This window comes from Eptatretus burgeri, chromosome 2, assembly GCF_056783735.1.
Source record: "Eptatretus burgeri isolate ZD-2024b chromosome 2, Ebu_testis_v1, whole genome shotgun sequence".
Lineage (NCBI taxonomy): Eukaryota > Metazoa > Chordata > Myxini > Myxiniformes > Myxinidae > Eptatretus > Eptatretus burgeri.
This window is the reverse complement of record NC_140962.1, coordinates 51704505-51718097: the sequence shown is the minus strand read 5'-3', so window position 1 is coordinate 51718097 and position 13593 is coordinate 51704505. Positions and strand designations below refer to the sequence as shown.

General features: G+C 39.2%; 1 protein-coding gene across 5 annotated transcripts in view; it reads left to right on the top strand.

Moving 5' to 3' along the window:
- LOC147032042 (sodium/calcium exchanger 1-like) overlaps positions 1 to 5286 on the top strand; it is a 424503-nt gene extending 419217 nt beyond the window's left edge. For 2 of the 5 annotated variants that reach the window (XM_085869331.1, XM_085869330.1), the window contains exon 8: positions 270 to 5286. In XM_085869331.1, coding sequence (XP_085725457.1) covers positions 270 to 646 — 377 coding nt within the window. In that variant the 3' untranslated portion in view covers positions 647 to 5286. The remainder of the gene's footprint in view (positions 1 to 269) is intronic. The other 3 variants (XR_015055017.1, XM_085869333.1, XM_085869334.1) reach the window with 3 other exon arrangements.
- Positions 5287 to 13593: the final 8307 nt, after the last annotated feature.

Sequence of the window (13593 nt, the reverse complement as noted above, 5' to 3'; positions counted from 1 at the left end):
AGGATTAATGTTTTTCTCAAGTGTCTAATCCATATAGAGGGGATTATACATATATTGCAATCAGAAAATGACATTTAGATACAATGAATGTGTTTAAACATGAATAATACAATAAATGGACAAGGAAACACAACATCAAACTACTCAGATGGGATCACCAAAGAGATGACCCCTATGAACTGGAACCACCGTTAACATTGTCTTTTATTTTTTTAACTGAGCAGGTGTTTAATTCTGATCTTCTTTTTGTGTTGCTGGTTCATACACAGATCTGTTTGCTAGCAAGGTAGCAGCGGCTCAGGACCAGTATGCGGACGCCTCCATCGGCAACGTGACAGGCAGCAACGCAGTCAACATATTCTTGGGCATCGGTGTGGCCTGGTCTGTGGCTGCCATCTACTGGGAATCCAACGGAATGTATTTTCGGGTGAATCCTGGAAAGCTTGCCTTTTCTGTTACCCTCTTCACCATATTTGCCTTCATCAACATCAGCATCCTCATGTACCGTCGAATTCCAAAAATTGGCGGGGAGCTCGGTGGTCCCCGCTTGCCCAAAATTATCACCAGTTGTTTATTTGTGCTCCTGTGGCTGATTTACATCCTCTTCAGCAGTCTTGTTGCATACTGTCACTTTGAAACCTTGTGACATGTGAGGTCCCTTTGAACGTCGACTATCAAGACTGCTTTGTGATAGCAGACCACACATTTGTGTGTTCCGGTGGATCCGTCGAAAGGGAGCTGTGAGGTTTACTACCAACTTTGTTCTGATGAATGCAATTAGCCGTCCATAAAGAAAATGATATGGAGGATCGTTTTGATAACTTTTTCATTGCCAAATGCAGGTGGGGGAGAGCTACATTTGTTTGCCTTTTTATTGTGACACCAAACGTCGTACGCTGAAGAGTTGATGAGATTTTTTTTTTCCCAGAGACATTTATATTCTTTTAAGCTGTCATGCTTTTGAGGTTAAACCTCGTTGTATATTTTGCTGAGAAATAATTAATATTTTGGCATTACGGATAAAGTTATAAATTATTTCTGTTTCACACGTCCTATTGTTGCATGTTGATATTTTTGGCATTTTCTGAGATTTCATAATGGTGAACAAATTTCTTCTTTTCATCACAGCCTGTACACAGCAAGTAAAAAATGGCTTGCACTGTTACATCCGGATTCCATCAACAATTTCTTCGTATTTTGGAGATGTTGTGACAAAATTCTGTGAAAAAGAACAACTAAGAAATGCAAATACTTTATGCGTGTTCTTCGATTAGACCTTGGTTTTTGATATTTCATAACAAAATATACTTTGACATTAAAAGTAATGTTCAACTTGTTACATTCATGCAAAGTATAAATTATTCTTCCACCTGTAAAGCTAAAACATATTACAGGGCATTATAATCAGCTTGTCACATACAGTTCTTTTCGATTTCATCAGACAGAGATACTGCCTTTTAGCATGCGATGAAATAGGGAGTACAACTCACCTAAATCATTTGGAGTCATCCAACCATTGCATACCCAAGGGGTGGTGTAAGAAGCAGTGAAATCGAGGGGGAAAAGGAACAAAGGAAAAGAGATTCAGGGAGAAAATGGAAGATGGTGGAGTTGAAGAGAAGAGGAAGCAAAGAGGAAGAGGGCTTGAAAGGAGATAATAAGGGGAAAGGTGGGGGGTAAGAGAATGTATGAGATATGCCAAGCAGATTGGAGTATGACCTTACAATTTAAGTAATATGTAGATAGACATTGTGCTTCATAAATATTGACCTTGCTCTTGCAAAACGTACAAATTAAATGTATGATTCATCTTTGAATAGTGTAATATATGAATCATATATAAAATATACGTATAATATGAGCCATATTAATTGTGCATACAAGTTATATATGAAGTGTATATGTCATTTTGTATATTGCGTTTATAATTTGTATGTGCTAATTATGTATTTGTGGTTCACATAATCATATAAGTTGTTTATGAAATGTGTACAGGTTTGTCTGTATGTTGAGCAGGAGCATTTTCAAACCAAAGACATTTGTTTTTGACAAGGAGTATCAAAATAAGTTAAGAGGATATTGGTGTTGAGAGAATAATTGTTCTTGCTTTATGTGAACGTTCAACTTTCTCCCCATACTTTACCTAAAAACAAACTATATACTGCATTGGCCCAATATGTGCTTACAGTCATGGTTGCCCTTCGTAATTGAAAACGGCCGTTCACATGTGACATGCGATCAACCTGAGAACGTGAATTTGTTTATCATGTACGTAGAAGCTGCTGCTCAGGCAGCAACCGCACTCTGAATGAGCATGTCACATGTGAGGAAGAACTGTCTAAAAGCCCAAAAGCAAGCAGCATAGTGTCAAGGGAGACCCAAGAACAGACCACTTGTTGCCCGCTTATTTGGACAGGTATTTGTAATTTGGACAGAGTGCCAGTGATAACTCATCATGAAAGACACCCTAGGATATGTAATATCCACCAACAACCAGTACTGGCAGAGATGGGTTGTAGTTCCAGTACCTTGAGCTGGAATTATGTTTTTTTTTTTGTCTTCCATTTTATTGATTTTTATTTGTTTCAGGATGTTGTTGACTTCAGAAGACAAGCTTTCTCTGCATAGATACAACCCCCACCCTACTACAGCAGCCACTTTCTCTCGTTCCTTTTCCATTTCCTCTAAGCTGGCTATCGTACCTGAATCTGCACAAGTGCATTCAAAAAAACAGGTTCTTTTCATCCCATTTGATTCTATCAGATGTAATTACTTTACTTGTATATTTGTTTTTGTCTTTATCCAATGTGAAACCAGCATTCGTTGTTGCAAGATTTCAGGAATGATTAGTCATGACATTTATTTAATTATAGATTTTCTCCCATTCTGTTTCACTTTCCTTACCTGCAGAGGGTTCGAGTGAGAGATGTATTGTACAGGACCATATTCATATGATGTATGCATAATAAGAGGTTTGGTGTGGGGGGAGAGGGGTAGCGGGCAGGTTTAACAATTACCCCAAACCTGACATTTTATCTCCCCTTTTACCCCTTCCCCATCCACTATTATCACATCAAAGGTTTTGTACACGTATAAACAATATAAAGGTACACATGTATGTAGGGTTAGTCCATGTCTTGTTACCCATGTGTATCTTTTTGGGGTTACTCAATGACATGTATTCCATTGATATACATATATATAATTGCAATGACCTCTGTATGACTTTTATATTCACAAGACAAACCAGCCTGATGAACATAACTGAGGGGAGATAAACTGACAAGATATTATTTTCAAGTTGTGGGTAACAAGACATGTGGACCGTTCTTTATGTGTGCATGTATGTTCCTGGTACTACAACAACGAAGGGGTTTATATTTGTGATTAAGCTCAAAGGGACGTAGCCAGCTCCCTTTTGGTGGTGGGGAGGAGGGGGGGTATCACCTGCTCCATGCTGATGACTGCCATGTACCAAGAACCATGTATTTATGGTTGGCACTCCCGGGTGAGTTCTCGTGCCTATGACCCAGCGGTAAGACTGTAGGGTGATGTAGTGAGTGGCAGATTCTGTTTTATGCAGTCTGTGGATAGCTGGAGGTTTTGTCCTTTTTAACATACAGGAAAAGAGGTGTAAAAAGAAGGGGGGGAGAGATGACAAAAGAACAGGAGATGAGCGGGGAAATAGTAAATTTCACCATTTTTGCATACATTTTATGAGGATGGCCCTCAAGAACCATCTCAGAACAACAAATAATTTTAATCTGTGTGCAGGGTCCATAAAACAGCTTGAAATTGCCAGAGAAAACAGCACGAAGTACCTATAAAAATGTACGTGCATGGTTCAAATCACACTGGTAGTGGAATCCGATGTGTTACACTGCATTTCTTTCAAAAAAATCATTCTCAACTCACATATGTGATGTCAAACTCGGAATCTTGAATCAAGTCATATCGCATTGTTACTGCTTTTATTTTTCCTTTATTTCAGCAAAGCAAAGTTTTTCTGCTGCCCTAGACATAGCAGTTGCGGTCTGTTGAAATACCATGGTGCCATACTGCAACCTGTTTAAGAATCCTGCTGCTGCATATGTCTCTGCTTCTATCTGTTCTGTAATGCTTATCTGTGTTAGTTTTGATATGGTGAGAAATAACCATACTGCTGCAGAACATAGCATCAGTTGTATCATTCGAAATATCTACGATGCTGTATTCAGTGCCAGACATATCCGTTTCTCTGATGAAAGAGCATTGTTTGTGTCTTTTATGCATTTAGTCCGTCGATCTAGGTTGTAGAAATGCAAGTTTGCTGCTTATGCCTGCCACAAACTTTTTGATTGTATTGTAATGTGTGTATGCCAGCATTCACTATATCTGGTGTAACACGTATATGCACTGTATTGTCACCTGTGGAAAACACTTCCTTTGAATACAGAACGGGACCTTCTGTTTTTTTATAAGGTATGACTTTTGTGAACCTGTGTCAGCATTATTAATTCTGTGCTGGCTTTCAAGAAAATGCGTTTGACTGGGATTAGAAAGACTTTTATGGCTCGATTTGCTAAGAAGATAAAATAATGAATGATGTTGCGGTTCAGTACTTTTTGGGTAAAATTGTGAAGTATCTTTTGGGCCTGCTAATCGGTCCAATCCTCAAAAAAACAACAGGTTGTGTGCATATGCTGTTTTCGCAAGGAAGATAGTCTGCAGCATCTGCATGTCTGCCATGAACTGGTACGGAGTTGGAGGATGGAGGGTAACTCCCGCTCTAACATAGTTTTTCAATGTGGTCAATAGACCTCAATTTACAGCCATATGCTGCGTGCGCTTTGACAAATGCTGATTGTATGCTGGGTTCCCCCCCCCCCACCCCCGAAACAGCAATTCCATTGGGAAAAAAATCTGTTATGTAACTTGCATAGATGCCAGAGGAATACGCATCATGATTACATGTCAACTTATTGATGTTTATTGTGTAAGATGTTTTGTCAGATGTCCCGTTTATCAAAGAAAAATATACAAGCAAAAAAGCCACAATGTTGGCCGGTGATAATATGAGAATGAATACAATGCTATACATACACAAGGCCATCGTTTTATTGCTGTGAATTGGTGCATTTTTGTGTGTTTATGTACGTGTGTGTGTGTGTGTGTGCGTGTGTGTGTGTGTATGTATATGTTTGTGTGCGTGCGTTTGTGCCTGTAAACTCGTGCTCTTAATTTTCAGATAATTACATGCTGTCCTGGCGCTGAACATAGCACTATTGAACAAAAATAAAAAAAAGGGATCTCACTTCTCTGTGCTTTATTTTATCTTTTCTACAAGTGCTTGAGAATTCATCGTTTTTTTTTTGGTATTTTTTAATGTAAGCACAGTAAATTTAACTCACAAATGCTGAAAGATTTTGAATTTTTGCTTGTTTTTACATTTCTGAAAACACAATACAAATCTGCCTTTCAGATTTCTCAAGTAGAATAAGCTCGTTCAGGAAATTTATTTTTTGCACAATGGTCTGCTACTGCTGACATTGTACGGTGTTTTAACTTTTCCAACCTCAATGGATATAGGACAGCCAGCTTTGCACAGTACTCTAATCCAATGAAATGTCTGCTCTGAGACAAAATAAGCACAGGAGCAATGCTCCTGGACTGCAGTTTTTGTCAGATTTCACTTCACAAGAGAACAAGTCAAGGACCAGACAGCTAAAAAGTGAATCCACCACCAAGTGAACTACCCTCGGCTGCAGCTGGCATATGAAGGTCTACTGTGCAAGTACCAACCAGGTTTGGCTCGGTGTCATTCCTGGGGTTTGGCAGGGCCTATCCAAGCCAATAAGCTGTATGGATTTCCATGATCTTGCCTACTGGGATCAAATGGTGAGTGATACATGCAATGACATCTTAGTGCTGCAAACAATGTGGAAGATGGTTCATGAAGTGTATGAACAGACCTCGTGATCAGAGACCTAAGATAGGAATAACAAGACGGAGCATTCAACAATGCATGTATTTTTCAAGGCAACCCCTTTCACATGCCGGTGCTAAAGTTGATTCGCATGTGGACTTGCAAACACACACTGACACAGACCGATTGCAATAACTTCTTCCCTTCGCAAACAGGTAGGTCTAATGAGTGACAGCAGGTCACCCTCTTCCTTCTAGGGCTTCAAGCCAGCATTGCACCACTATCTCATGTTATCCCCCATCCATAGTCACAACATTTTCTAATTCCTTTAACCCAACCCTCTTGTTTGCAGATTACTGTGTTTTCTTTATTTCGTTCTTTCCCTTGTTTGTTGTGTCCAATTGTTGCCCCCATTATCCCACTGTCTGTTTGTTACCTTCTTTACCCTCTATCATCTTGCTCTACCATGAATTTAGACTTTGGATCGAAAAAAAAAGATACATTGCACAATATTATTCTCAGTTATATCATGTTTGATTAATACTGAACAACTGTTTTTGTGAGAACTAAGATCTTGTCTCTTACCATGTATACTTAGCCTGGTGTTGACTTAGTGGTTAGGGTGGCGGCTTGGGATCCTTGGGTCCTGAGTTCAAGCCCTGTTGGCTGCTGAATTACAAATACACCAGGAGGTTGACTCAGCCTGTCATCCTTCCGAGGTTGGCAAAGTGAGCACCAAGTGTACTGGTAAAGGGGACACTGCATCAGCGGCATAGCCACGTCCCAACCAATGATGCAGCCACAGGCTGCACTCGATAGAGAGAGGGAGAGAGAGACCATGTATACAATAATTTTTCATCTCACTTTTTGAGTCATAAAGGGCCCCTGTAGGGAGTATGGCATAAACAAGACAATCTTTAGATCTATAACGTTGGTCTCACGACAGGGAACCCCAATCCAGCAGCACAATATAGGGCCTGACAGGGCATGAGCCGTGTATAAAACGGCTCGCATCCACCAAGGATTTTTCCAAGTTGGTTCCCACTGAAGCCGAGGTTCTGATAAACACCGAGCTTCCGAGAGCTATTTTTTGAATGAAGAATTCCTGCACATGTCACAATGCAATGTGATCCGAGTGAAGCGACGTAACCAAATTCCTCTGTTGATGTTGTTTCCGTGCCTGGTGTCATCGACCTTTTATGCCAAGCATTCCACTACGCCACTCACCCCTCAAGGTCCAATCACATGGCTGTCCTTATCTCCATGGCCATAACTTGGTTGGGTCTGGTTAAATCTGCCAGGGAAAACCCTGGTGCAGCCACCCAGCATACCATTGTCCAACAGTTGAGAAAGGCATGACATGAAGGAGGGAGAGGATTCTGTGTGGATAGAAATTGGAGATTGCAAGAAAAGGAAGAAACTTGTAGGATGCTTTTTTTTATAGCTCTTGGTATGATGTGGAAAGAGAAGGAAAGATGTTATATGAAGAATTCAGAAGGGATTGATTGGGTCTTGGAACAGGGAAAGGGCAGAGGAGATGAGGATTTTTTTTTTTAGACAGAGTCCAGGATTGCATTTTAACCCAGTTTGTACAAAAGCCTGTGAGGGGGTGTGCTGTGTTGGAACTCTGTTTGAGTAACAATCCCAATATGGTGGAGGAGATGGAGATGGGAGAGCGTCTGGGGACAAGCGACCACAATGTAGTAAGCACAACTCTATTGTTGAGATGTGAAGTTTGGGATAGTGGTGTAAGGCTCTTGGATTTTATGAGGGCAAACTTTGAGGAGATAAAAAGTGATTTGGGAGCTTCAGATTGGATAAGGTTATTGACCAGGCAGTCTGCATCGGAGAAATGGGAAACCTTCAAGAAGCAAAGGTGTATGGTGCAGAGTAGGTATATTCCAGTGAGATGTGAAGGTAGAGAAAGAGACCAGGGAGGATAATCAGAAGGCATTCAATTCGATACAAAACTAGAATGGGCACTCGGTAGAGCGCATACCTTCGCCTCCACTACTTTTTTGTTCTTGGCATGAGAGTGGGGGGAACAGAACAGTGAACATTTTGGTGTTTGTTTCATGCAAATCGGTTTTGATTTGACCGTGTTATGACAAAAACCGCATATTTTGAAAGGTCGTGACCCCACTGACCTTTGACCCCCAACCGCTAACAAGGGTAATGACGTAATTGTGTCATGTCGCCCATCACAAGATTGGGCAATGAATTCTGAACATTTTGGCATCGGTTGCATGCCAATTAGATCAAAATTGACCGCGCTATGGTAAAAATACGAATTTGACCTTTCCTTGACCTTTGACCCGATCACTCCCAAAATCTAATCAAATGTTCCTTGGATAATAACCCATCATCCCACCAAATTTCAAGCCATTTGGTTGAATACTTTCTGAGTTATGCGAATAACAAACACACACACACACACACACACACACACATATTCACAAATAAATAAATAAATAAATACACAGCGACCAATACATAACCTTTCGCAGAATGCGAAGGTAACAACAGGACGAGAATCCAACTCGCATCTATACATGTGAAAACAGAGACGAGTTAAGAAAATAACTCAGCAGGCCAAAAGGGAAGATGAAAGTGACAAAGTCAAGAATATAAAAAACAGCAAGACTTTATTACCTTCGCATTCTGCGAAAGGTAATGTATTGGTCGCTGTGTGTGTGTGTGTGTGTGTGTGTGTGTGTGTGTGTGTGTGTGTGTGTGTGTGTGTGTGTGTGTGTGTGTGTGTGTGTGTGTGTGTGTGTGTGTGTGTGTGTGTGTGTGTGTGTGTGTGTGTGTGTGTTATTCGCATAACTCAGAAAGTATTAAACCAAATCGCTTGAAATTTGGTGGGATGATGGGTTATTATCCAAGGAACATTTGATTAGATTTTGGGAGCGATCGGGTCAAAGGTCAAGGTCACGGAAAGGTCAAATTCGTATTTTTACCATAGCGCGGTCAATTTTGATCTAATTGACATGCAACCGATGCCAAAATGTTCAGAATTCATTGCCCAATCTTGTGATGGGCGATCTGACACAATTATGTCATTACCCTTGTTAGCGGTTGGGGGTCAAAGGTCAGTGGGGTCACGACCTTTCAAAATATGCGGTTTTTGTCATAACACGGCCAAATCAAAACCGATTTGCATGAAACCAACACCAAAATGTTCACTGTTCTGTTCCCCCCACTCTCATGCCAAGAACAAAAAAGTAGCAGAGGCGAAGGTATGCGCTCTACCGAGTGCCCATTCTATGTTTAAGCAAGTAAAGAGTATGAGGAAAGGGTTAAAAGGAGTGTCGGCCCATTGAGGAATCACAAAGGATAATTGGTGGATGGTGAGGGTGAGAAGGCAGTCTTATTAAATCTTTTTTTTTTGCTTTACATTTACACGGAAACACTCAGGGGGGTCTTCCAATTGCGGAAAGTACTTATCTCAGGAGTGAGCAATGACTTTTAGAAAAGATCTAAGTTGGAGAGGAAGAAGTGAAGAAGCAACGACATAAATTAAGGGATGATAAAGCTCCAGGGATGGATAATGTGTATCCTAGAATATTGCGGAAGGTGGCAGTGCAGATCAGTGTGGTGTTCGCGGATATCTTTAACAGCTTTGTTGGAGTTGTGAAAGGCAACAGAGGATCGGAGAGTAGGAAAAGCAACAACACTTTACAAAATGTTCCAGAGAAGAATTGGGGAACGAAAGACCTGGAAGTTTGACTTCATTTCTAGGAAGGGTGTTGGAGACATGAATTGAGGAATGGATGGGGAAACATTTCAATGATTTCAAACTATATATATATATATATAGTCAGCATGGATTTACTTAAGGGAGATCATCTTTAACAAATTTATTCGAGTTCTAGGAAGTCGTTTCTGATTGGGAGGGGAAGAGGGAATTGCAGTGGATGTGGTTGGGTGTTCCAAAAAGACCCAGACAACTTTGTTTGTAAATGTATTTAGTATCACAAATGATACAATGATTTCCTTTATTTTACATGATGCAGAAACTCATGAAGTTTTCTTCGTTTTCAGGTCTGGTGGTTTAATGTCAAAGAAAATGGCGATCCCACAGGAGAACGCTCAGTGCGTCGAATGGTTCATCGAGACGAGATCCGACACGCAAGTTCAGTATAATTTCCGAACAAGCTATGGAAGGAATCCGCCATTGCGGACTGGTATCAGAGAGTGCTACAAGAGGTTAAAGAAAACTGAAAGTTGTCAGAAACAAAAAAGTACCGGTTGACCAAGCACAAGTGCAGCAGACGTTGAACGGGTGTGTGAATCATTTCAACAATGTCCCAGAAAATCAATTTGATGCACATCCAGAGACCTTGGACTACCAACCACCACTGCACACAGGATTTTGCATAAAAAAACTGAAGCTTTATGCCTCCAAGGTACAGATTATGTAGGGACTCAAACCAAATGACGGACCCAAACACAAGGTGTTTGCTTTGGAAATGATCTGTCACATAGAGGATGATGAAGATTACCTGAAAAAGGTCATTTTCACAGACAAGGCTTGCTTTCATGTATTAGGGAAGGTCATCTGGCATAATGTAAGGATCCGGGGCTCTGAAACCTCACATGTGGTCATTGAACACAGACGAGACAGTCCAAAGGTCAATGTGTGGTGTGGCCTTATCCATGACCGCTTGGTAGGTCTGCTCTTCTTTGCGGAAGATACAATGACCTCACCAATTTACATCAAAATGTTGGAAGGATTTGCCTTCCCACTGTTTGAAGACCTGCAACTCGATATCATTTTCAACAGAACGGCGCTCCCCCTCATTGGGCCTGAGTCATTTGAGCCGTCCTGAATGATAAATTCCCAGGTCGCTGGATCGGCCGAGACCGACCAAATGCCTGGCCCCTATAGTTATGACTTTACCCCCTTTGATTTTTTTTTCCTGTAGGGGTTTGTTAAAGATGTCCACAACACCAAGGTGGCAAACCTGCAGGATCTTCGTTCTCAGATCACAGCTGCATGCGCATTGGTGGTCACAAACATGCTGAGCCGAACATGGCAAGAACTTGTGTACCACCTTGATGACCTGGCTGCTCGCATTGAAGCATATTGATGATGTGCACAAAACTTTATGAGTTTCTGTATCAAATAAACGAAAGGGTATCGTCATATAATTTGTGGTTCTAAATATATTAACAACCAAAGTTGTCCTGGTCTTTTTAGAACACCCTGTATATCTAGACTTTACGAAGGCATTTGATAAGGTACCACATAGGAGGTTGTTTACCAAGGTGAGGGCTTGTGGATTGGCAGGAAAAGTCGCTTACGAGATTGGAAACTGACTTAATGATGGGAAGGAAAGATTGGCTGTGAGTGAAAGAATGTCTTGCTGGTAGAATGTACTGTAAGTAGTGGGGTACCTCAGGGATCAGCATGGTGGGGTTCCTCAGGGATCACTAGCACCATTATTATTCATAATTTACATCAATGATTTGAGCAGTCCTTTCTAAGTTTACCATTCTAAATTCAGGGGTTCACCTTTCTAAATTAGCAAATGATAGCTTGGTGGTAAGGTAGCATAGCATAGAGGGGGGAAGTCTAGATGCTTTCATAGATTTGGCAAAAGATTAGCAGATTCACTTTAACATACAGAAATGCAAGATGCTGAGTGAGGCCTTTCTAAGTTTACCTTTCAGGATGCAACCTTACATATTTTCTAAGTTTACCTCACATACTTTATAGACATCCTCGCATTCTAATTGAAATACTTTTTGACATACAGTATTTAGTCTAATTGTAATACTTTTTTGACACACAGTATTCATATTCTAATTGTAATAATTTATAGACATACAGTATTCATATTCTAATTGTTATACTTTATAGACATACAGTATTCATATTCTAATTGTTATACTTTATAGACATACAGTATTCATATTCTAATTGTTATACTTTTCGACATACAGTATTCATATTGTAATTGTACACACTTTATAGACACACAGTATTCATATTCTAATTGTAATACTTTATTGACATACAGTACTGACATTCTAATTGAAATACTTTATAGACATACAGCACTGACATTGTAATTGTACATACTTTATAGACATTCAGTACTGACATTCTAATTGTACATACTTTACAGACGTTACTTGTATTCTAATTGAAATACTTTATAGACATACAGTATTCACATTGTAATTGTACATACTTTATAGACATACAGTCCGAACATTCTAATTGAAATACTTCATACACATTACTCGTATTCTAATGGCAATACTTTATAGACGTTACTCGTATTTTAATTGTAACACTTTATAGACATACAGTATTCATATTGTACATCATATTATGGAATTGTACATACCCATGGTCAATTACTAATTGAAGAGCGTTTTTGCTACGATTGCCAACGTTGTTCATATTTCTCCAGTCTTTACTGGATCAACATTGTAAATACTAAACGATTCTATGACAAAACTAAAAAGACCAATCAAAAATTGCAGACCCTCACCAGGACTAGTTTGGTGTGGTGTTTGTGTGGTATTATAGAAAGTATTTTATAGACCAACAGTATTCATATTGTAATTGTACATACTTTATAGACATTCTCGCATTCTAATTGTAATACTTTATAGACATACAGTATTCATATTGTAATTGTAATACTTTAACGACATACAGTATTAATATTGTAATTGTAATACTTTATAGACATACAGTATTCATATTGTAATTGCACATACTTTATAGACATACAGTATTCATATTGTAATTGCACATACTTGAAAGACATCCTCGCATTCTAATTGTACATACTTTATCGACATACAATACTCATTCTAATTGTACATACTTTATAGACATACAATACTCATTTTAATTGTACATACTTTATAGACATACAGTACTGACATTCCAATTCTACATACTTTTATAGACGTGACTCGTATTCTAATTGTAATACTTTATAGACCTACAGTATTCATATTGTAATTGCACATACTTTATAGACCTACATTATTCATATTGTAATTGCACATACTTGAAAGACATCCTCGCATTCTAATTGTAATACTTTATAGACCTACAGTATTCATATTGTACATCATATTATGGAATTGCACATACCCACAGTCAATTACTAATTGAATCGCGTTTTTGCTATGATTGCCAATGTAGTTCATAGTTCTCCAGTCTTTACTGGGTCAACATTGTAAGTACAAAACTATTCTATGACAAAACTAAAAAGACCAATCAAAAATTCCAGACCTTCGCGAGGACTTGTTTTGTGTGGTATTAGAGAAAGTATTTTATAGACCAACAGTATTCATATTGTAATTGTACATACTTTGCAGACATCCTCGCATTCTAATTGTAATACTTTATAGACATACAAGTAGGGTAAGAATACTGATTCTGGCTCACTTTTCCCCATGTAAATGAATGGGGGATTTTCAGCGATTCCCTTTTTTTCCCCTAAAAATAAACCCCCTTTTTATCCCAAGGTATATTTATTTGTCTCCCCTTTTAACCTGGAGGTTGAACCTCATTGAATTGAACACCTGGGGGTTGAACAGCTCACTCATTGAACCTATAATGATTTGTTCATTCTCAAATTCCTTCAATAGTTTAATTTTCTTTGCACAATAATCCCCATCTAAAATATTGACAAACAAAACATTTGAATCTTTAT